A 25637-nucleotide genomic window follows, 5' to 3' on the forward strand; every position below is an offset into this window, starting at 1 on the left:
GACGGTTGGGCAGGGCTGGCCGGTCGGGGGTCCAGTCTGGGGTCCGTCCCAGTCGCGGGGCCGCTTGGCGGGGCTCCGAGGCAGCGTTGGCTGCCTCCTGGGATCACCGGCGCCTTCCTCCTTCGACGTGATTGGAAGACTGGAGATGGGCTGCGCGAGAGACCCTCTCCAACCACCTCCCTCCCGGCAAGGGGGAAGCGGGAGAGCGGTAGGGACCGCCCCGCCCTGGGGACCGGCAGCTGGGAGCAGGAGACTGAGAGGTTCTTAACCTGGGTGTGCCTCAGAATCACCTGTGGAGCTTATTTAAGGGGGAAGACAAATGATGTCCAGGTCTACTCAGAGATTTTGATTCAATAGGTCTGGGTCTGTTAGGGAAAATTACAGGCAATTCTACTGCTTGGTGGAGAATCACTGCAGAGCCAGAGTAATGGATGAGGTGAGGAGGGCTTCCCGAACGAGCAAAGAACTTTGCAGGTGCCGCTGCAAATACAAGAGCTGGGAGACTAAAGACGAGGATGTATTTGGGTAAATAACCTGTGGATGTGGTTGTTGCATGGGTGGAACGAGTCAGATTCATAAGGTCCTCAAAAACCAGAAAACAGTAGTTTTAAAAGGTACAGAATAGAAAGGCGTAGTATAAAAAAATTTTTTTTACCTTAAAATGTACAATCTAATTAAAAGAACAAGACAAACCAAGAAAAATAAAGGAATTTAAATCAAGAAAGAAACTTGAGCGCCCACATCGACCTTATTATCTTCCATCTGAAATTGCACGGCACAATAAATCCAAAAAAAGCTCTAGAGAACAAAATGTTCCATCAACAAGCCAGGGATATTGAGGAACCCCTGACAGAAAGTTAAAAAAAAGTTTATGAGCGGATATACAGCAGAATGGACGGGGCCAAATACCAAATTAACAAAAAGGTAAAGGACGAGACATGAAGACTGGATCCAGACATTCCAACAGCTTAATGACAGATGGTATAGAAAGAATAGTGGTGACAGCTGGGGGGTTAAAAAGAAGGAAACGTCCCAGATTTGAAGCAAAACAAATTTTTAGATTAAAAGGTCCCACAAAATCCTTAGAATAACTAGTGAATAAAGATCATATCCTAGACAAAGCCAGAAGAAAGGGAATCAAAAGATTCTATATAGAAAAAGGTTACCTATAAAGCAATGGAAATTTGATTACTATTGGATTTCTCGGTGGGCCAATATCTTCAAAGAGGAAACAAATCTTTTACCTAGCCAATTCAACATTCAAGTGGGAGAAAACACATTTCAAGACTTGCAAGGATTCAGAAAGTTTATCTCACTAACTAGAGAATGACTCCCGTAAAATGAACGATGAATTGAAAAAAACACATGATCCCAGATTCTCATCCCCAATTATCTGAGATAATAAGTAACAAATATTTAGCACTTACTATATGCTCTTAACATAGATTATCTAAATTTCTTCCTAATTACTGTGAGAAAGGTACAATTATGAATCCCATTTAGGAGTGAAGAAACTGATATACAGCTATAAACAGGGATATAAAAAAATGATAGGCGATAAAAACGAAACTTATGATTGAATCTAGAAAGTCATTGGTGCAGAATGTGAAAAAAAAAGTTTTAAAAAGATATTCTATAGCTAAATTCCAGATCAGTAACTACAAACCAAGTGTCTGGGTTGCTTCAGTAAGGAGACTTCATTTGGAAGAGCAGCTACAATTGCAATCCTCACTTGCGTGGGTTTACAATAATGCACTGCCATTCTGCATGACCAACAGTCTTTTATGGTGACTAGCCTGGGAAGCGAATGGGAATGAGGTGGGAACCATCACACCTGCATCTTTCATGCCTTTGATGGTGACACTCTGCACTTCTCCGGGTATGTGGTAATGCTTCTGATGTACTATTTTGGCACTCCACTTGGCATTTTCTGTCGGAACAGCCCTTACTCAGTGAGTGAATGCACCAATGTAGGATTTCTGTCAGTTGCTAAGATGACTTATTCCAGGTATTTAATCGGCAAGTAGGGTGCATAACCAGAAGATTAGCCATGCCCAAACGTGAACTTGGGCCAGAATTCATTTACCACCTAACCCCTATAAACTCAGAATGTTGATGGCAAACCATGACATTTGGGGGCCCAGAAATTAGTGATAGTCACTGAAAAATTTGGGCACTTACTTTCTCCAGAGTGGTTTATCCATAAGGGATCACAAAGCCTTTAGGGAAGGGCTGGGGTGAAGGGCTGCAGTACTGAGGTACAGCATTTCCACAGCATCCTTCTTTAATAATATTTGGGCTACACTCAAGAGGCTCTGGGACTGGGGTCTGACTTAGTTCTGAGAATGAGGTGACAAGTCATGTCTCTTGCCTATGAGATGCCTCTGTTCCCCAGACCTAGAACTGTGTTTTGTTGGTTTTTTGCTTTTTGTTGTTACACAAAGACTTGGCGAGTTGTTTGTTGAGTTCACTCCTTGGGATCCGACAATTAATTAACTACAACCAGAGAGCTCTGTGAGTCAAAACCTGTCTGTTTTCCACCCTGCTGCCTATTACGATGACCAGAGCCCACTTCTAGTAATTAACTGTCTCCACCTGGTCTCCTCCCATCCCTGCCTGCATCTGGGAGTATATTTCAATTCCAGCTGCCCTTACCAGCATTCTTGTCTTAGAAAATAGCCAGTAAAGGGAGAGACAAAGACAGACAGACAGACAGAGACAAAGAGTGTGTGTGTGTGTGTGTGTGTGTGTGTGTGTGTGTGTGTGTGTGTGTGTGAAGCTTCTGAAGCTTTACTATATGCCTCATGACAAGAATAAATCTTTTGAAAAACATAGTGAGGGGATGGGTGAATTAGAAGCTTGTGATAGAATCAACACAGCATTCCTACCTCTGAAAGCTTTTTAACATTATGCCGAGTTGAGGGACATCTGATGCCACTGTTCAATTCTGTTTCCCAGCAATTACTCCAAGCCTTTGCCATCCCTCTTATACTTCTTACCCACTGTTGCCTCGCCACTCAAAAACGACTCTGCTCCGACTCCCACAGAAAATGGAGGCTCTCACATGTGAACCCCCTCAACTTCCAGCCCAGGCACCTAAACTGGCCCCCTTCACATCTCTCCTCCTGGTCTCAGAGGGTGAGGGGTCATCCATTCTACCCACCCATCCTACTCTTGGGTCTATCCCTCAACCCCTCTAGGACCTTGTTATTACACAGCCCTGTATATTCAGCATCTCTTTACAGACTCCTTTTCAGTAACAAAATTATGCTTTAGTCCTTTTTATCTCACACACACACATACAACACAGAGAGGGAGACAGAGAAACATACTCTTTTTGACCTATATCCCCCTCTAGGCAAATCCTTGAATAAACAGTCCACACTCATTTTTTTCCCCCACTTTTTCATCTACCATTCAATACTCAATCCAAAGCAATCAGCCTGCTAACTCTGGACATCTTTCTTAAGTTACTTTTACCAAAATTATTGACAAATCTAATTGATAAAGAACTCTTCCATTTTTTCATCTTAGATGATCTCTGCTGTTCACTCTTGGTGTCCTCCCCTGGATCTCTAGGAAGCTGCTGTGTACCAGGCTTGGCTCCTAGCTTTCTGCTATTTCTTATTTCTGTTATTCCATTAAAATGTTCATGTACCTCAGGGTCTGTCGTTGGCCCCTCTCCTTTTTACGCTTTCCCCCTCTTCCTGAATGACCTTTTTCAGCTTTGGCTTCTAATAGGCATGCTCATTCAAGCAACAAATATCTTTTCAGTTCCTACTATGTGCCAGGCACTGTCCTAGAAGATGGAACTACATCGGTGAGCAAAACAAAGTCCCTGCCCTCCTGGATCTTACCAAAGGACAAGCAAAAAGCAGATAAATATGTCATACATAAAGTCAAGTAAGGATAAGTGCCCTTAAGAAAAATAAACCCATGGTAAGGGAATAAGAAGGGGCTGCTTTAAATGGAGTACGCAGAAAACACTTTTAACTTCTAAGACAATGGTTTTCAACGTGTGGTGCCAGAGCAGCAGCATAACCTGGAAATGTATTAGAAATGCCAGTCCTCAGACCGCACCCCAGACCTGCTGAATCAGAAACTGGGGGTACGTGGCTGGTGGCGGAGAGTGCAGCAAAGTGTTTTAACAAGCCCTCCAGGTGATTTTCATACATGCTAAAGTGAGAACCATCGCTCTACAGCAGTTTCCCACCGCATGTGCTAAGACCAGATTAGCGTGTACGGTCTCATACCGATTTTCTCAGCCCATAGGGCCAGCTTGAGGGTTAGGGAGAGGGTTAGGGAAAGGGTTTGTGGAGAAGGGAGCCCTCCAACCCAAAGTAGCCTCCACCTAGACTTTTCAGAAGACAACCAAGTGGGGTTAGCCGACGTGCCCACAGGCCTGCAGGTAGCAAGGTAAGAGCCATTCAACACTCACTGATGCTTCAAGAAGCTGGGCGCTACCAAGGACTTCCTTCCGCCTCACGACCGCCCCTGCGGGCCAGCTGATGATGTTCCCGGTCCAGACGCGCACAGCGTGGTCCCGGGGAGCCCGTCGGGAAGTGGGGCGGGCAGGGGGCGGGGCGAAGTTAGCTGGGCGTGTCACCTGGCACTCTTGGAAGCTTCCACTCGAGATGCCCTGGGATTGTTCCTACTAATGCACGTGCTGGGTTCCCTAAAGTGTCATCATTATTTTGAACCATTATGAAAAAGCTTGGATTTCAAATCCATTTACGTAATCACAAGAAGTACCAAATTACACGCGTTGGTGAAAGAAAAGAGAGTCGATTCATTAAGTTCGACTGTTGTAAATTTTTCAGTGATTGTAAAAATAGTTTTTACAACTTTTTTTTTATCATTTCACGATATATTTCAAATCATGTTGTACACATTAAAATATATGCAATTTTATTTGTCAATTATACCTCAAAGCTGGAAAATAAATAAAATTTTAAAATCGTGTGAATGCATTTCTCATCGATGGTAACAAAAATTTAAAGAGCTTATCATTAAAAAGTCTTGATTAGGAATTTCATGTACCCATGTGAAACAAAATTTTTGTGTGTGTGAAAGTTCAAGATTCTTTTTGTTCTCATTTAACATATACTTGAATTTTTTTAAATTGAGATACATTTAATCTATAACATTAGTTTCAGGTGTACAACATAGTAATTCAATATTTGTATATATTGGGAAATGAGCACTAGTTAACATCCATCCCCATACATAGTTACAAAAAAATTTTTTTTCGTACTGAGGACTTCTAAAATCTACTCCCTCAGCAACTTTAAAATATGCAACACAGATGCTCGAGGTCAGTATAGTTAGGGCAAGTGGCTCTGACAGAGACACCTGCAGTATAACCAACTGCTCAGCCTATAAAGATGGAAACCTCCCTCTTAAGTCCTCTATCCCCTCACTGCCCCTCCTCCATAACCCCATGAGGTCAGCAAATTCTGTGGATATTTTTACCTTGGAAATTTCCTGGATACAGGCCCACTGCCAAAGCCTCAGATTCAGCCCTCAACAGCATCACTTTCCTAGGTCATTGCTATGTGGTCTTGGTTGGTCTCTCGGCCATCCACAAATTGAGAAAGTCAAATTTAACAAAGTCAAATTGAGAAAGTCAAATTTAAGTTCCTATGGTTTCCTCTAGCTCTAAAATCGTAAGATTTGCAATTTTATCTAGTGACAATGAATTCCAGCTTTTCCATTAAGTAAATCATGTAAATTAATATTCACTCCTTTGTTTATCCATATGGACATAAATTTTGAAAGCGCTAAATGAAATAAGTATAATTTAGAAAGCCTTGAAATCTTTCATGACCTTTTGTCTTAGAGACAAATTCAAAAGTCAACAACTTTAATTGGTCCTCCCCTTCTTCAGCCCTAACCTCGTTCCCATAGATGTCAGTCTTGTCACCAATCCAAACAAGGAGTCAAGTATTCATCGTTTTTAAATGTTTACATATAATATTTTCCGACAAAGGGATGACCGACACTTTCAATTAAAAAGGAATCTAAAAGAAAACAGCAATATCGTAAGAGTCGATGCGGCCAGCCAGCTAGCGACTCACGCTGCCGTCTCAGCACTCCCCGCCTCCCCCATCTTTCAGAAATGCCGCGTTGACCTTTCTACCATGGAATGCGATGTACTTTCTCAGATATCGTCCTTGTCATTCATAATCCCAACAGTCCTGTGTTATAAGCAGGTGCTTGTATTGGTTTCTGTTATATATGGATATAGAAAACGAAGTAATGATTATGTAACTCGTCAGTTGTCCCACAGCAAAGGAAACAGAAGAAGCACCAAACATGGAATCCAACACCAAGTAGGGCCTTTTCTCATTTGTTTTTCTCCTGCAAGAAATCCCTCTATCTTATTGGGAGACAAGGTACAGTTTTGAGAGTATCATTTGATCGAATATCCTGCTAATTCTTGGAGTGAAAATTTATGTGAAATTTTAGTTTGAGTTTAGTTTAAGATTCTGCATCAAATTAATTTGTAACAGAATCAAAGGCTGAGAAAAAAATAATCCAAAGTGCTACAGTTTCATGCTTTTCCAAACGGGACAATCTTTACAGGATGATAAACTAGCTATGTTTCATAGCAACTATTAATTTAAGTGCATACTAAACAATTATGATACTTTTTCCTCTATGGGCCAAGTGCCTCTTCAGAATTTTTCTCATTGTACTGCTGCTCTAGGCAGGAACTAATAATTGAGGTAGGGACTTGAGAGGGAACATTTGTCCTCCCTTAGGTATCCTGTGCAATAATCAGGTTTAGAGTAAAAACCAAATCTAAATAAATTATTTTCGTACTAATCTTTTAATTCCTTTGCTCTCAGTGGCCTAACTTGGAACATATGGAAGAAAGTTGTATAATGGTTTTTCTAGTTCCACTGGAGTTACTTCTGGTCCTCATTCTTTAATAAGATTGAGAAGAAAGTAACTACCATGGTGTGAACTCAATAAATACTGAAAAATAAAAATAAGTGAACATTATTTCTACCATCATGTGATCTGAGCTATTTGAGTAGAATCATAAATCTTGAGTTTGAAGGGTTACCTAGATCAACCTCCCATTCAGTGAGAAACAAGTTATTAATAGGGAATAAAAGAGACATCTATTCATTTCAAACTGGAGCAACTCCTCCGGTTTGCTGCTGGATGGAGCACTGCCAGCGACGCTGGAAAAAGCAAAACCCTTGCCTTCATCAAGGAAGCATGGGAACAGGGCCTCGTCAAGGACGAAAGTGTCCCTTCCCTAAAGGCGTAAGTTAATTGATTTTTCAATTTTTCAAGATTTTTCAAGAAGCATTATACCATCAACAGGCTTACGCAATAGTAAAATATTAAAGACGTGTGTGTGTGTGTGTGTGTGTGTGTATGTGTGTGTGTGTGTGTGTGTGTGAAAAAGAGAGAGAGAGAATACAAGTCTAAAAGAGTTTTCCTTTCCCCCTTCTGAAATGTAAATCCTCCTGGGAGTAGACAGCCAACACCATTACCAGTTAAAGCGTTAGCAGGAAGAGTAGCGCCTGGGCACAAAAATAAATTGGGGCGGAGAGGAGAAAAGGGCCCTTGGGAAGACTCCAAGGGCTTGGGGAGAAGTTTCTAATTTTACCTGAAAGTTACCCTAATTCGATGACCTTTTCTGTTCCCTCTTAAGCTCTGTGGCACGACAGAGGACCACAAACTGTTTCGAATGTACCATGTTTACAAATCACAAAACAGTGCCATCACAGCCATCTGCGGTGGCATTTCAGGTGACTGCATCTTCCCTAACAGCTCTTCGTCTATAGAAACACATTTTTAAACATCGTGACCTGGCACACGGGCTTTCACACCAACTCACTGTTGTAAGTAGCACCCAGTCTTGGGTCTGGCGGGCCCTGTCTACAGCTCCTCTGAGAGCAGCTGCCGCGTGTCACCAGGAGCAGAGCCCGCGCCCGAGACCCGCCCCAGGCCCCGCCCCCAGCCCAGCCCACGGTCATTATGGTCCCCCGCGAGACGGGCCCAGCATCCTGCTCGCGATTCTTCAGGGACAGCGCTCCCAGCCCCTGCCTCTCTGAGGATGGACAAAAGGGCTCGGAGCTCCTCCAGAGAGTCCCACGGGAGAGGCGGCGGGTCCCCCCGCAAGGAGAACAAGAGCGGGAAGGCCCAGAGGGGCGGCGCCGGCCGCGGGCGTCGGGATGCCCGGCGCGAGCAGCCGGACCTCGGGCGGGCAGGGGGCCCCGGGGAGCCCCGAGCACCCGCAGCCACGGTGGTGGACGTGGACGAGGTCCGCGGCTCCGGCGACGAGGGCACCGAGGTGGTGGCGCTGCTGGAGAGCGAGCGGCCCGAGGAAGGTACAGCAGTCAGGCTGGGGCCTCGGGAGGGGGAGCGTCCTTTCCAAGTGGTACCCAAGGGATGTCAGATAGAGTGGAATCGTCGTGCGGAAAGCCGCGCGAGGCCAAAGCATCCTGCTGGACTGACTCCGCAGTGGTGACGACCAAAATGCATAAGAAGAAATACAAATAACATCCACTAAATACTGCTACTCTCAGGGGCCAGCCGTGATTGGGGGGTTGCAGGGAGTGTGGTCCAGATTGGGAACCAATCCACATGACAAAGGGACCACGCTGCAGTTTTTTGAGGCCACGGAAGAGTATATGGGGACCTAATTTAAGTAAAGCTAGTGGCTTTGGATAACTATGCAGCTTACTCTTCATTCCTCATCTCCACCCCTCAGTCTTACCTAAAAGCATTTTAAACTTTCTTTAGGATGATCGGTTTTGTTTTTGCTTTTGTTTTTTTTTTTTCCTAAGTAGAAGAAGCAGAGCCAGATAGAGAAGAGACAAACCAGAGTTTAATCTGTGAACTGAGAGTAACACCAGCCCCTGGCTCAGGGGGTAGTTGTGAGGATAAAAGGAGATGAGGCATCCGAAGCAGTGGGCACGGAGCCCAGAGCAAAGAACACACTCAGTTAGGACAAGATCCTTGCAAGGTAAAAGAGGAGGAAGTTAGACCAATGGAGGGAATCACAGGAAAGGGGTCTGGCTTCTGCAGGTGAAGCAACCCTCGGGAACAAATCTACCTGCTTCCAGTCCTCGTTATAGTGTATGGAAGAAAAAATTCATTATACCTTAAGTGTAAGGTGAGAGAGGTTTCAAGGAAAGTAAATAAGGAACAGTTGCATTATATTGCTTTCTGCTGTCTATGAAATTTTAACATTTCCTGGTTTCCAGCAATGCAGTATATGCTGGAGCATTAAAAGCTGTGATCTGAGAAAGATTCATGCAGTCAGGGTGTAGTTATGTGCAGCATGTCAGTGCTGTTTTTGCCCAAGTGATGCCTTTTCATCAGTCAGAAATTTCCAGTCATTAAATGGTCGTTAGGTTCAACGTTACAATAATGCTGAGATTAGAAGTCTTATGTGTGCTTCAGATCACACTGGCGGGGAGGCAAGGAAAGGAGCCCCTACAATGTGTCAGGTACACACTAGGTGTTGTACTGAGTATTATCATTCCCGTTTCACAGATGTGGAAAAATACTGAGAAATTAAGTAACTTCCCTAAGACCTACAGTTGGGAAGTGGAAAAGTCAGAATTCTGTAGTAAGACAGTCTGAAAAGTGCATACTTGCATGATACTGCCCCTGATTTCTGGCCACGGTCACAGCACTGCCACCAACCAGCTGTGGCCTTAGGCACGTAGCTTCACCTGTGTGGGCTTCACTCAGTCTCTCCAGCTATTAAGTGACTAGAGCCTGGGACCCCAAGCAATGCATAAGCCCCCTTGAGGATGATGCGGCATTGCTGCGTCCTTGTCTGGGAGGTGTCTGTGGCTCTCAGGGAGAAGGCGAGCAAGAGGCAGCAACAGCCCCACCCCCACTTAGCCCCACACTCCCTCAGCCAGGCTGCTTAAGACTCGGGAGAAATGAAAAGGTGCTTCATTTTACCAGAATGCTGGGGATTCTTAGACTATGTCGTATCTAAAGGCTCTTCCTGCTTTAACATTTAATGGTTCACTATCCACTTAAATCAAACCAATCGGATATTCAAGGAACTCATTCCAAGAGAATAGTATTTTGTCAGCAAAGCTTCAAGTTAGGTTTTGAATATAGATATGAATTTTCTGTTCACATCCCTAACGACTGTATGAAGAAATTTTTGAGGCCTTTCTTCACTTATAAAATGTAATTTTGTTTAGATGTACATTTATTTATTTTTTACTTGCCATGGTTACCACTGGCAAGTGAAATGGATTTATAAACTAACTGAACATGGCAATAACACTGTTACTGCCCTTAATGGAGAACACCATAAAAACTAACATGATGGTAATGGAGCAGCATTTCCCGAAATAGGTTACATGAGAAATAAATTCTATAGAACTTGCATTTTCTTGGAGAAAACATTGCCTAGTCAGACGTTTGGGAAAAACGCTACCGCCTTTCCAGGAGCCTGCTCCATCTTCTGTAGGTCTACACAGCCCTTCACAGACAATCACCCAGCCCTGTGAACTGACTGCTCCTATATCCAGCTCACTCCATATTTCCACCGAAGTCCATAAACTTCTCTGACCCTGATACGAAGGACTGGACCAACAAGTACAGTCAGTGGGAATGGTAAAGTTCCAATATAATTATTCTTTTGCTTTTTGTTTTTTAAAGGTATCAAGGCTTCTGGTTTAGGCCCCTGTGAGTGGCTTCTTGTCCTCATGTCCCTGCTCCTCATCATCGTGACCTTCCCTTTTTCTATCTGGTTCTGCATAAAGGTGAGATTCCAAAAAGGATCCCATAAGAAATTTTCCGATGCCTCTCACTGACCACAACACGTCCACTCTTACTTCTGTGTTTTGGTACGTGCCATCTGTCCTGCATGGAAAACCCTCCTCACCTCATGGCCTGGGACGTCCAGGAAATTCTCAGGCATCTTCCGTAGACCACGAATGACCATTATGTTTGCCTCACAGGTGCTTACATTTGCTGCCCCTGAAGTAAATGAAGACCTGTGTCAGTTTGGGGAGCACACGCCAAGACAAAAGTAGAAGTGCGAGGGACTTATTGGGAGGCACTGTCTGTGAGAGATCAGGGGAGAGAGAACAATAGCAGTCAGGGAAAGCCTTCAGACAATGGTCCAGGTCTGACACTTATGCTATGAGAAGAGGAAGAAAGGATTGGACAGAAAGAGCCTCAGACTGTGATACAACTCTGAGAAAGTCTCGCTCAGCCCGAAAGGGAACTCCAGAGCAGAGTCTGCTTCATAGAGGAGTCTCACGATGGGCAAAAATGGCCACGCCCTGGTACCTCTGCCATTTTTAGTCATTGGCTGGAGCTGCCAGGCTCCATGTCCTTGCTGGAGCACTACAGATGCTGCTGGGGCCGCTGCTGATCGCACTCCTTATGCAGGCCCCTTCTCCATCTCTTCCTCCTCCTCCTTTTTCTCCTTCTTCATGAAAGGGTGTTGGATTTTGTCAAATGCCTTTTCTGAATCTACTGAGATGATCACGCGGTATTTGCCCTTTATTTTATTGATACGGTGTATTACATTAACTGAATTTTGGATGTTAAACCAACTATGTGTTCCTAGGATAAGTCCCACTTGGTTATGGTACATAATCTTTTTAATGTTACTGGATTCAGGTTGCAGGTAGTTTCTTGAGGATTTTTGCATCTGTATTCATGAGATATTGGTCTCTAGTTTTCTCGCTTGTTTTGGCATCAGGGTAATACTGACCTCAGAGAATAAGTTGAAAAGATTTCTCTCCTTTCTATTTTTGAGGGGAGAATTTGTGAATAACTGGTATCACTTTTTGTTTACATGTTTGGCAGAATTCACCAGTGAAGCCATCTGGTCTTGAACTTTTCTTAGTGGGAAAATTTTAAACTACTAATTCAGTTTTTTACTTCTAGGTCTTTTCAGTTTTTCCTTTTCTTCTTGAGTCAGTTTTGGTAGTTTGTATCTCTGTAGGATTTTGTCCATTTCATCTAAGTTATCTAATTTGTTGGTGTATTTTCTCTTATAATATTTTTTATTTCCATAAGGACAGTAGTGATGTCCCTGTCATCATTTCTCTTTGATTCCTGGTTTTGGCAATTTGTGTCTTCTCTCTTTTTTCTTCATCAGTCTAACTAAATATTTGTCAATTTTGTTGATCTTTTTAAAGAACCGGCTTTTGGTTCCATTGATCTTCTCTATTGGTTTTCTATTTTCTATTGCATTTATTTCCATTCTAATTTTTATTATCTTCTTTCTGTTTGCTTTAGGTTTAGTTTGCTCTTCTACCTCCAGTGTCTTAAGGTAGAAAATTAAGATGTTATTTTGAGGTATTTCTTGCAGTTTGAAACGGAATATAAGTATAGTATTAAAATATACTCCCCTGTTCTGTTAAATAGCTAACAATTAATACATGTAAAAGCTAATAGTGCAGAAGTCACAGAAAAATACAAGATTGACTATCTTATAGTAAACAAGTGTGATGTCTTTGATGCAGGAAATGCTGGACACAGTGGAAGCATTCTTTTTTAGGTAATCATGACTCTGTAATCAAAATTCTGTCTATGGGCTCAAAAATTAACATGGCCAATATACTTTTTTACTGATTTCTGAAATTCTACACTTATTAAATGTAGACTTTGTAAACCTAAATATTAAGTTTTTTCTCGATTCTCAAAAGAAAAGCTTTCTAATACCTAGGATCATTCCCGTGCAAAAGCCTTTTGAAGACTTTCTTTCTTGGAGTGATTCAAAGTATTACATTTTCTTTTAGGTTGTCCAGGAGTATGAGAGAGTAATTATATTTCGACTGGGACATTTGCTTCCTGGAAGAGCCAAAGGCCCTGGTAAGAAACATCTTTTTTAAACTCCCTATAGACTTGCCAATTTCTTCAATCCATGCATATTTTAATATGAACCTCTGATTACATGAAGTTACTTGATTCATGATACCTTATTTTTCTATTATTTGTAACACAGTTATTAAGAAATTCTTCAGAGAGTATTACCACCAGGGCATAGTGACCAAGAGAGAGAATGGGTGCAGAGAGCCAAATGCCAGAGCCAGGATGGCCGAAGTAGCGAGTAGGCTTAGGGCCCATGGCCAGGCACTCGTTTTTGTAGAATGTGTATATGGTCAGAGTCTTGTGAATTCTCAGAGCATAGCTGGGCTTGTTCAGAGTCTAGGGGGTCAGACCAAACTATGGGAGACAGGCAAAGTGCAGCATCCAAGTAACAAATTTCCCTTTAGTTGGCGGAATTTAAAACACATAGATTGAGCACATCTTGGTGTTTCAGGTACTGCATCACTACCAGGGAAATGAAGATGGATGAACAAGACGTGGTTTTCCATCTCTAGGACCTTAAAATCTAGTGAAGTTGATGTCCAGAGGTCCAAGCTGATAATGGGCACAGATAGAAGTATGGTCAGTCTAAGAAGCTGAGCAGCTGGGGTTTGGAAATCTAAGCTAGCCCGGAAGGCATGAAAAGGAGCAAAGTCCCACCACATATATATTGGAAAAGGTCCAAGTTCCCAGCCAGGTCTGCAGAAACAGATAGAGAAGAGAGACCGGACGAGAAGATACAAACCAGAGTTTGAAGATTTATAATCAACAGATGAGTCTGCACAAAAGTAGAGCCAGACCCTATAGGTCCAGGACAGAGACCATCTTGTTCTGGTTCTAGTTTTTGGCGTCCTTTTCAATTTGGGCTGGAAAGGACTAGCTAGGCTGCTCCTCAGAGAGATCCCGGGCTCTCTGAGGTGCTGCTGATTCCAACAAAGCTTTGATCTTGCAGCAGCCCACGGTGTCCAATGGAATCACAGAAAAATCTCAACAAATCAATCTAAAAATTTTGCACATCAATCCCGTAGATTACATTGGGTGGATAAGAAATAACTAACCAACCAGAAGGCTGGTATCAGGATATTGCTATTCCAATTACCTCTGGGGCTCACCTTTTAAGAACTATCACATGGAGATTGCCGACTCGTTGCTGACTCATTTTGGTACATGCATGGATTCAAAACTAATTTTACAAAACACCTAAAAGGCACTAAGTCGGGCACTAAAGCTAACAACAGTGCATGAGACACTCTTATTAGGGAGTTTGAATCTAGTCAAAGAGGCAGACATTTAACTCAAAATATGGAGGAATTAGCACCATCACCATGGTGACCACACAGCCCATTTTGCTGCGGATAATCTGAGTATGCCTGTTGTCCTGAAGTAAGTTCTAACCGTGCTCTCCTCTCACCTTCAAAAGTGTCCCAGGTTGAATGACAAATTATATAGTAACCTTAGCAACAACTAACATACTAGGGGTGGTGCGGTGGTGGTCTCAGCCTGTTGCCTGTGTGTAGCTGGAGGCTAAAAAAAGCAATGCAACCTGCAACTCGACTCAAAAAAGGTGAACCTCGAACAGTCTCCACGGTAGCCATTCACCTGTCACTTCCCCTGCTCCCTCTTCTAGGCCTCTTCTTCTTTTTGCCCTGCCTGGATACCTACCACAAGGTTGACCTTCGTCTCCAAACCTTGGAGATACCCTTTCATGAGGTAAACCACATGATGGATTTTGCTTTCTCTCTACATTTTACGTGGCTGAGCTACAAATTCTGGTCCAGGGCAAAATGACTATTTAAATCTAAAGTAGAAAAGGGACATAGAGATATAGACTACTTCAAAATGAAAAACTCCTGTGTGTCTAAGGACACAATCGACAAAATGAACAGGCAACCTATGGAATATTTGCAAATAATATGTCTGATAAGGGGTTAATATCCAGAATACATAAAGAAATCTTATAATTCAACAACAAGAAAGCAAAACAAAAATTAAAAATGGGAAAAGGAGTTTGTGATGGTTAATATTATGTGACAACTTGGCTAAGCTGTAGTGCCCAAATACTTGCCCAAAACATCAGATGTTGCTGTGAAAGTATTTTTTGGAGAAGATTAATATTTAAATCAGTAAACTGTGAATAAAGCAGATTTTGCTCCATAATGTAGTTAGGCCTCAGGCCTTAAGAGAAAGACTAACTTCTCCTTGAGGGGGAGGGAATTCTGCCAACAGACCACTCACAGACTCGAGCTGCAACATGGACTCTTTCTGTGGTCTTCAGCTGGTTGATCTATTTGGTCTCGTCAGCCTCTACAGTTGTGTAAGCCAGTTCCTTAAAATCTTTCTCTCTCTGCCTACACACACGCACACGTTCTATTTCTCCAGAAAGACTTGACTAATTCAGATTTGAACATTTCTCCAAAGAAGATACACAAATGGCCAACAAATACATGAATAGATGTTCAACATCACTAATAATTAAAGAAAGGCAAATCCAAACCACAATGAGATAACGACCTCACACCTATTAGGATGGCTAACAAAAGAAAAATAACAAGTGCTGACAAGGATGTAGAGAAATTGGAACGCTCGAATACTGTTAGTGGGTAGGTAAAATGGTGCAGCTGCTGTAGAAAACAGTACAGTAATTCCTCAAAAAATTGAAAATAGCATTACCATTTGATCCAGCAATTCCACTTCTGGGTATATACCCCAAGGAACTGAAAGCAAATTTTTGAAGAGATATTTGTTTATCTGTGTTCACAGAAGCACTATTCACGACAGCCAAGAGATGAAAGCAACCCAAGTGTCCATCAGGGGCTAAATAGGTAAACTAAGTGTTGTGTATACCCACAATGGTGTATACCCACAAAAAGACAAATGCTGTCTGATTCCACTTACGTGAGATACCTAGAGTAGAAAAATTCATAGAGATAGAAAGTAGAATGGTGGTTACAGTGGTTGGGGGAGGAATGGGGAGTTGTTGCTTAATGGGTTTCAGTTTTGCAAGATAAAAAGAGTTAAGATTGGTCGCATAACAATGTGAATGTACTTAACACTGCTGAACTATACACTTAAAAATGGTTAAGCTGGTACATTTGATGATATGCGTATTTTACCACAATAAAAACATTAAAAGTAGAATAACACCTAGATTTTTCTATTAGTATTTGAGATTTATACACCTTTCCTAAATTGTCCCCCACTTTCAGTTTGAAGTTCTTTCTCATTTTTTCTTTGGGTAAATAGAAATATAAATAGAAATTATGTATATTTTAAAAGGCTTATTTTAGATAATAAAATATAAAAAAAGGAATAAATTAAACTTACCCTTACTCCTACTACCTATAGATAGGTGTTGATATTTTGGAGTATATCTTTTCAGACTTTTTTATGTGTGTGGTTATATTTACAGATGGGAATATAGAATACATATATATCGAACCATACAGTCTATTTTGTAGCATGCCTTTTTTTCATCCAGCAAAATCTGTGATCATTTTCTGACATATTACCTATGTTTCTACCCTTTATTTTAAATGGACACATAGCATTCCAATGTGTGGATGTACCACAATTTATAATTCTCTATTGTTGATATTATTTCCAATTTCTTATTACAAAAAGCAATACTATAAATAACACCCTTACAGCTAAATCCTTAAAATATGTTCTTGTGATCAGTGTCTAAAAATGGAAATGCTGAGAACATGCATCTTTTAGGGCTTTCGATGTGCATCACTGATCTGTCCCCTAGTGTACACCCAATGATCAATACATTCAGTTGCTTGTTTCCCAAAACGTGCTTCTCTTTTAGCATTTTTTTTTGGGGGGTGGGGGCATCAGTTTAAAAAGACCTGATAAACAATTAACTGATTTTTTTTCATATAAGAAAATTATTCCTGATTTTTTACAAAAGGACGTACAATAGGATTCCTTTAAATTGTGAGTTCTTTAGTGTATTTAATAAAAACTCCATAATCTTCAAAAACATGTCTTTTTTTTTTTTTTTTTTAGATAAGAAGTGCAATAGAGAAAAACAAATCAGGAAAAGGGAACAGGATACTGGCGGTGGTTTATATTTAAGTTGGATGGTTAGGATAGGCTTTATTGAGAATGTGATGCGGAAGGGGGTGGCTAATTGTGCCAAGATGTGGGGAGAAAACATTCCAAGCAAAGGGAACAGTAAATGGAAAGGCTTGGAGTTGGGAGCATGCTGACCAGCTTGAGGAACAGCAAGGTCAGTGTAGCTGAAGGTGAAGGGCATAACAGGAGATGACGTTGGAAGTAACGGAATGATGGGGCCAGATCATGGAGGTGGTTGTCAGCATAGGACGCTGAAAACTCATGTCTATGTTGAATAAAGGGTAGACCTACTGTCTACACACACACACACACACACACACACACACACACACACACACACACACACTGCTATTTTTTCCTCTTGCTATACTCTTACACTGAGAAAATTCCCCCTGAACACATTTAGTTCCTCCATCCCCGCATGGGAAGGGGGCCCAGGAATCAGGCCTGTCATGCCGACTTTTTTTCTGCCTAGGTTGTGACCAAAGACATGTTCGTAATGGAGGTAGATGCCATCTGCTACTACCGACTGGAGAACGCCTCTCTTCTCCTAAGCAATCTGGCTCACGTGTCCAAAGCTGTTCAATGCCTTGTGCAGACCACCATGAAGCGTCTGCTAGCACATCGGTCGCTCACCGAAATACTTCTAGAGAGGAAGAGCATTGCCCAAGATGTACAGGTACTTTGATAAATTTAACACTGAATGTTAAATGTATTCATTTCTTCATTGGCTATTTATTGAATCTTTCATGTACCAAGCATTCACTGGGAAAGGTGCCGCCCCTTAAAAGGCTGCCATATTGACCCTGAGTCAATTACAGTCACCAGTCTGGTGCAGGTTAGTCAGTTATTGCCATAGTTTTTGCTCTCAGTCCTACTCCAGCAGCTGTAGACTCATTGTAAAGTGCCACATAGCACCGAGTGGTGGGAGTGGAAGCCGGTGGGGGGGTAGGTGGGTGGAGCTAGACAGGAGGGGTGGGTGGCTTACAAGGATGATAAGGACTGGTTCCCAGGAGCTTACAGTCTAGCAGAGGAAACCAAGTTAAATAATGATAAGTTCAAATAAGACTTTCAGATAATAAGACTTCACAGACTCTTACATGATGAATTTCCCCATCGATCGTCTAGATATTATTGATTTAGAATTAGGGGAAGGAGAGAAGAACCAGAACTGCTTCACGAAAAGCTTCATCTAACCCCCAGGCAGTAAGCTCAGCAGTCTTGCCCACGGCCAGGGGAGGTGACTCCCATTCTTACCAGGACAAGTTGGCACAGGTATTACGAAGACAAGGGAGAGCGAAGCAGGATTGCAGGCAGCTGGCCAGTCAAGTGGCTGTTACCACCAGTGACAGGGCCTGTCACTGAGGCCGTGGCACCCAGGCTCAGAATTGAGTTAGAAGGTTACAAATCACGACTAGCTGAAAGGGGGGCCTCCAATAGAAGGACTTAAGGATCTAAGGCACAGAGAACGATTATGCTTGATGGGCCCTAAGCAGACGCTAATCTGAAAAATGCAGGAGTCAAATGTTTGTGAGTTGTCCGATTTGTTACTGATGAAACAGAGATTAGCATCCTAGTAGAAAAGGAAAGAATTCAGACAATAAGAGAAGCTAAAGAGAGAAAAAGTTATAGGAGACACACAGGAAAATTGCTTCTCTGGAATTGAACCTCCCCGCCCGGGTATGTTCCCCCTTTGGCCTCCTTCGACTTCCCTTCCTACTCACCCCTCCCCTCTGAAGAATAAAGGCGAAGGTTCAGACTCTCCACATTCAAGCTTGCCTTCATTCCTTGAATTATAATTGGTATATTTATACATTTGGCTTCTCAGATTATGAACTCCACAGGGGCAGGAATCATATCTTTTCATCTCTTTGTCCTCAGTACCTGGCACAGGGCTTGTCACATAGCAGCCAGGTCATGTTTTTGGATGAGCGAAGAAATGGCCCACCTCTTGCTGTCCTCCCCCCAGCGTATCTAATACTGCAGCCAATTTAGCGACTTATTGTTCCTCCAGCTTCCCCGCCTCTTCTTAGGCTGTTTCCTTTTTCTCCAGAGGCAAAATCCTATTTGCTCTTTCAAATGCCACCTCCGCTGTGACATCCTTGTCAACATGCCTTCCTCTCATCAATGCCCCAAATCAGTTAGTCTTCTCGGGGTTCTCAAGGCACTAAGCTTACTATGTATCTAGCCACTTAACTAAGAAATCATCAGAAATAATTAAGAAAAAACATATGGGCCCACATGTGGAGCCCCATGTCTTGCCCCTTTATTCAGAACCTGCAGTTCATTTTCTTCCACCACCCGGGTCTCGGATATATAGGAAATAAATGCCACCCACAGGAGGGACGTGAAAGCACCTGTAAATGAAAGCCATTTGGGAGAGAGACTGGAGACTCCGGTTCTCTAATAAATGCACTTAAAAACAGATTTAAGAAGTACGCCATCTGTATTATTTCCTATTGCTTCTATAACAAATTACCACAAACCTGGGGTCTTAAAACAAGACCAATTTAATCTCTTACAGTTTCGAAGGCCAGAAGTCCGAAATTTTCCGTTTCACTGGGCCAAAGCCAAGGAGTCAGCAGGGGTGGCTCCTTCTGAAGTTCTGAAAGGAGAAACCATTTCCTTGCCTTTGGCAGCTTCTAGCGCCTGGCCACACGCACCCCTGAGCTCGTGGCCCCTTCCTCCTTTGTCAAAGTATGTCACTCCAGTCTCTGCTTCCATCATCACGTTACCTTCTTCTCTTCTGTAGTGAGATGTCCCTCTGCTTCCTTCTTACAAGGACACTCGTAAGAACCACTGGAGGCTGTCACTGACATCTTGACTCTTCTCTCCACAGGTCGCCTTGGATTCAGTGACCTGTATTTGGGGAATCAAAGTGGAGAGAACAGAAATGTGGGTAGGAGGTTAACTGGGAAGAATACAACATGATAAATGAAAACATTTGGGTTTTATTTAAAATGTTTCATTCGATAAGTTATTTTCATTGCATGAGTATGAGTATAGCCATATTAGCATAAATTTGGGGGGAAAAAAATACCTATTATCTCATAGCCATAGCACAACCACTGTAACATTTGGGCAAATTATTTTCACATTTCCTCTCTATGGATTAAAAAATTTTTTAGATAAAATTCACATAACATAAAACTCACCATTTTAACCATTTTAAAGTACAACTCGGTGGTTTTTAACATATTCACAAAGTAGTGCAACCATCACTACCATCTAATTCTAGAACATTTTAATCGCCCCGAAAAGAAAGCCTGCACCCATTAAGCAGGAACCGCTCACTGAACCCCTCACCCGCCAGCCCCAACAAGCACTAATGTGCTCTTTGTCTCTCTGGATTTGGATATTCTGGACATTTCTTATAAATGTACTCATGCGACAGGTGGCCTTTGTGTCTGGCTTCTTCTGCTTAGCATTGTTTTCAAGGTTCGTTCATGTTCTAACATGAATCGGTACTTCATTCCCTTTTATGGTGGAATTTGATTCCATTGTGTGGCTATACCATATTTTATCTCCTCATCACTTGATGGACGTTGAGCTGTTTCAACTTAGGGGCTATTATGAATAATGCTGCAGTGAACATTCGCACGCAAGTTTTTGTGTGAACGTTCTCATTTCTCTTGGGTATATACCTAGGAGTGGAAATATTGAATCACATTGAAACTCTACACTTTCTGAGGAATCACCAACTTGTTGTCTATCTAGGTATTTTTCATAGTTAACATTTGGGGTAAAAATACGATTTTGTATCTTTCGTGCAATGCATTAAATATTATTCTGATTCGGTCAGTTCTACCCTTTCAAAATCAATTCTCGTACAAATGTGGATGACTTTCCTTATTCTTAGTATTAATAGTGTGTCTCTTCAAGGCTTTTTTTCATTATTCAAATTTAATTGCTGGGATTTAGGTTAAACTTTAAGTGTGACCCTTGCGACACCCTTCCTGCCCACTGTCTAGGGGAGGTCGAGGGACCGCACCCTCCGTGGCGCCAGAGTTTGCTGCTTGTCCTGCAGCAGCGGCCGGGAAGGCGGCTCAGCCGGCGAAAGCCCTGACCGCTGCAAGAGGTGCCCACACCCACCTGGCCGTGTTCCTCCTTTTCCAGGAAGGACGTGAGGCTGCCGGCCGGGCTTCAGCACTCACTGGCTGTGGAAGCCGAAGCGCAGAGACAGGCCAGAGTGCGGGTGAGCCAGCCCGGGGCAGGCCGTCCTCCCCCCGGGGCTGTTCTTTGGGGAACGTGGGAAAATCCAAAAGGTGTGCTCATGCGAAACAGAAACAGTTCCCCTGTGCTTGTTCGCTTCCTCATGTCCCATTCATCCAGGCCTGGGAGGAATCTGGCTGTGCCAGCTGTTCCCCCCACTCCCACCCTGCTAAAGTCGCTCTCTTAGCGTGTTAGTAGCCTCCTGGCTAACGCAGGAGCTCCTGCCCTGTTACACCCCCACTCTCGGACTGTTGCTGAGTGACCGACTCCTCCATCTTGAGTCTTGTTTTCCCTCTCTCTTCCTAAAAGCGTCTCCCCACATTCATCCCTCTTCTCTTGAGCTGGCATCTTTGCTGGGTAATAGCAGTCACCGCTCACCTCCAGGTTAATAACGCCCAGACCCGTCTCCCTAGCTCTGTGCAAGCTCTAAAGGGACGACGGTGATCAAGACCCAATTCCCTCCACGCCAGACCCGGGAGAAGGCTGTGCCGCGCCAGCCGCTCCGCAGGCATGCCAGTGAGAAAGAAAAGCAGCGACTGCCCGCAGCTCCTGAGGACTGGGGCGGGGTGGGGTGGGAAGGGGTGCCGGGAAGAGGAAAGTGAGGGCCAGAGTCCTCTTGAAAGACAGAAAGCAGGCGAAGAAAAACCCCTCACCACATAGAGGGTCGATAACTGCGGGGAGGTGGGAGAGGAAGGGGAGGAAGAGGCTGGCCCTCTGGGCAGAGTTGCTTCTAGATCTAAGTCTCGTCCCCTTGGCCCACTTAAGAGTGGCATTTGGGTGGTGAGCTTGGGTGCTTTTTCTTCTGAAATGCTTACCCAGTCATCTGTCCGAGTTGGGGGTTACCCATCCAGGACTCTGTTCCCCTGCCTGGAACGCTGGCTAACCTTTTCTCTATACGACAAAATTCTACTAATCAAGGCCCACTACACGTAATAACCCCCCTGACACTTCGCTACACTTTCTGGGGCCCTTAACAAATTCCACCTTAAATTACAATTAAGAATATGATCAGTCTCCTCTAGAGCGAGATCCTTGAAAATAAAGACAGTCTGTTTGCCTAACAGAGCCTGCCACATAGTAGATGCTCAGTGCTTGCTGAGTCACGCTGAATAATGATTAAAACCTTCATGGGACGAAGAAGAAAATTCACTCTGCTTTTCTTCCCTTCTGTTCTCTAGATGATCGCTGCAGAGGGGGAGAAGGCTGCCTCCGAGTCCCTGAGGACGGCGGCCGAGATCCTCTCAGGCACCCCAGCTGCTGTTCAGCTTCGATACCTGCACACTCTTCAATCCTTGTCCACAGAGAAACCTTCCACAGTGGTTTTACCTTTGCCATTTGACCTGCTAAATTTCCTGTCTTCTCCCAGCAACAGAACTCAAGGAAGCATCCCCTTGCCAAATCCTTCCAAACCCGTCGAGCCACTGAATCCTAAAAAGAAAGACTCTCCCATGTTATGAGAGGGGCCAAGGATCGTGTGACTGTCAGGGGCCCCCACGTAGCGGCCACATCGCCGAGGGGGGCGCTCTGCTCTCACTTTCTTTGGCTGCCACATGGAATGCCCTGGGAACGTATGAAGTCACAATGCAGCAATCTGTGCGGGAAGACAGTGAAATCGTGTCATGACCGAGAAGCCATAGGACAAGTTTCAGTAGATCATTTAATCGGAGTAATTATGAAACAGTTTTAGTCTATGTCCTACTCCTGAAGATGCTGTCTGCTCTCTGTGCTGTTCCCACGGCCCTTTCTGCACGCCCCTAGCACGGGCTTAGCACACCCTATCGTAATCCTGTACTTAAGATGCAGGCTTCGCTCCAACTACACTATCAACTCCTCTTAGCATTTTCCCCCAGCCACACTCAACCTTATTCACTTTACCCCATATTTCTCACACCCAATCCTGATGCCTGCACCACAGTGACACTTAAATGTTCCCAAGTGAAGGAAAGTAAAAGAGATGTATTTGGGCTAGATATAAAATTCACACCTAATTAAAGAATTTAAAAGGAATTCTTTTTATGGAGACTCTTTTTTAAAATAGAGAAATAAAATGAAAAAAAAACAAAACCCTTTTATCTGGTACACGTTGCTTAAAATTTGAGGAAGCATCACTATACACATGGGGCCGATGTGTTTTCGGTAAAGAATTGGCCAGCCCGCTTATTTTTCAAACAATAATAATACTGTGATCTATACATGCCCTGAAGTAGCCTTATCTTGTACAGATGATATTCCCTAATATGAATACATTTCTGTAATATGGCATTATCCATTAACTTGTCTTACACAATTAGAACTATGGATCTACAGAAAAAGGTTAGCCAAGTAAATAAGAAAGCACACTGAAATATATAGCGAATCCTCCATAAACTTAAAAACATCAGTAACATTACAGACATTACTAATATTACAAAAATATGACTAAAATCATCATGTTAGTAAAATTCTGCTTACAATGAGAATTTCCACGTTGCTGGAACAGGAAGAAATGGTGGTAATGACCCCCCAGGGCTATTTGGTGATTTCTCTCTCTTCCAAACCGCCTCTTTACTCTTCATGTTAACCAATGTTATTATTTTATACTGGAGATGTGTTCCTGCTATTTCTAGATGAACTTTAAATATCTTGCATAAAAACACTCGAAAAGGGTTTCCGTTATGAAAGTTAGTCCGTAAAACCCTGCTGAATGTTATTTGAGAGAGAAAATGTATTCTGACCTCCTAACGGTGGACCTTGGAACTTCTGTAGCATTTAGTCTGCTGGAGATAGGCTGTTTTCTCACTATGTTTAAGAGAAACAAAGGCCAAGACCGCGGATGCTTTGCCTATCTTGATACCTCAGTCACTTCAGTACTTCTCCCTGCCATACCTCCTGCCCTCTAAAAAAAGGAACGCAAACTCCCTAGCAGCGTAGTACAGCAGTACATAACGATGCCAACCTTAGGGTCATCTCTGTCACATGTCTCCAGGCCACCTCCTCACCTCCACCCACAGCTAGAAAACCACACATTCTAGCCCAGCCTTGCTATATTCCCTACAACTTCGCCAAGCAACCCATCTTCCTAAGATTATACAGGACTATTAGATGGTTTCAAAACCTATATATTCATACGAACACGCCAAAGTCATTTATTGATATCATGATCTGCTTATAAGATTACTATATCTATTGAGATAATTTTCAATTTTGTTCCAAAGCCTATTTCATCCAGTTCTGAAAAAATATTTCCATATCTTGTTAAGAGAAGGTTTTCTTAGTTCCTACTCCCAAGGACCTTACTTGGTAATGGGGCTGTGGCAGTGCTGAAGGCCATGGACTGAGTAGTCTCTGCTGGAGGCGATGGGAGGTTCTGAAGCCGAAGCAGCAGGCAAAGCTCTAAATCATGCAGAAGTGCCAAAATACAAAGTGTGGAATCCAAAAGGCACCCGGATCCAAGTGAGCCAAAGGCAGCTAATGAAATCTGTCAGAGCCGGGAGCATGGTGTCAGAGAGGAAAGCAAGCACTTAGGAAGCAGCAATGAATAGAATGAGAGTTGGGGGAACTCCTGGGTCATTTCCTAAAATGTCTGCTCTATTCGGGTTTGCAGTTTGCTTCCGTGGACCAGCCAAGGCACGGTCATACAGGGTCCAGCCCATTTAAAGAGTCAATGGCAATTACAACAGCCCTGAAGTGGGGAGAATTTTTTATTGTCCTAGTGCTGGAGTTAAGTTGGCATCAAGGGTTGTTAGTCACTTTTCACCTTGTATAGATGGTTCCTGATATCGGGTTGGCAGATGTTGGCATGAATCATGAAAAAGGAAGTAGGGTCATGTGGTTCAGGCATAACCAGAACCGGGAACAGAACAATGAGAAGTGAATGCCAGGGTTATAATCTAAGAATGGCTTTTATGACATTTAATAATTCCTTGTAGCATGGTTCTTTTCGACAAAAGCATACATACCTGGGGAGTGCCTATGGTTTCTTCCACTAGTTAGTCTGCTCTTATGCCCAGTTCTGGTCGTGTAAATTTCTCATTAGCTTGCCAGAGGGCACCTTCTGGGTCTGCTCGAATGGTCCGTAGTGTCTTAGGTATCAACCAGCTGGTGGGGTGGGAGGGCTTGATGGGAGGGAAATAATGGGGACAAGTTGTGAGGAAACCGTTCTAGGTAAAAGGGTGTAGTGAATAGTCAAAGGCAAATTCTTCGGAGACTAGTTAGGTGAGCTGAGTGTCATCTGCAAGGTCCCAGCCGTGGAAGTCTTCTCCTGAGACCCAGGTGCTGCATCCCAAATGGCCTCTGATCTTGAAACGATAGGGCTAGAGCTCTGCAGTTGGGACTTCCCTACCCCTGGGAGGTCCAGCAGGCCATTCTGCCAGTGCCTCTACGTTCCACATCCCTGGGGGGCTATGTCGGCATGGCTAAGTATGCTCTTCATTCGATTGCCACTGGCTGCTTCCATGTTCTTCGGAAGAGTCTATTGGGACTATGAGGGTTCGGATGCCCTCCAGAATTGTGGCTTGTGTGTCAGTGCATTTGCTCCTCTG

The 25637-nt window shown here is 43.2% G+C and overlaps 2 protein-coding genes across 3 annotated transcripts in view; one reads left to right on the forward strand and one right to left on the reverse strand.

Moving 5' to 3' along the window:
• Positions 1-4175, reverse strand: part of TDRD5 (tudor domain containing 5) — a 49214-nt gene extending 45039 nt beyond the window's left edge. Inside the window, exons 1-2 of the mRNA XM_015586135.1 lie at positions 4088-4175; positions 1835-1930 (exon numbers count right to left, since the gene is read on the reverse strand). Coding sequence (XP_015441621.1) covers positions 1835-1930; positions 4088-4175 — 184 coding nt within the window. The remainder of the gene's footprint in view (positions 1-1834; positions 1931-4087) is intronic.
• Positions 4176-8040: 3865 nt separating this feature from the next.
• Positions 8041-22584, forward strand: NPHS2 (NPHS2, podocin). 2 transcript variants are annotated; one of them, XM_006907777.3, is made up of 8 exons: positions 8041-8351; positions 10657-10760; positions 12756-12828; positions 14453-14535; positions 17381-17584; positions 19745-19800; positions 21022-21100; positions 22296-22584. In XM_006907777.3, the coding sequence occupies exons 1-8, from the start codon at positions 8078-8080 to the stop codon at positions 22572-22574; spliced, it is 1152 nt and encodes a 383-aa protein (XP_006907839.1). In that variant the 5' UTR covers positions 8041-8077; the 3' UTR covers positions 22575-22584. The 2 variants fall into 2 exon arrangements, with proteins under 2 accessions (XP_006907839.1, XP_015441673.1); XM_015586187.2 differs by lacking the exon at positions 17381-17584.
• Positions 22585-25637: the final 3053 nt, after the last annotated feature.

Source organism: Pteropus alecto, unplaced genomic scaffold (assembly GCF_000325575.1).
Source record: "Pteropus alecto unplaced genomic scaffold, ASM32557v1 scaffold101, whole genome shotgun sequence".
Lineage (NCBI taxonomy): Eukaryota > Metazoa > Chordata > Mammalia > Chiroptera > Pteropodidae > Pteropus > Pteropus alecto.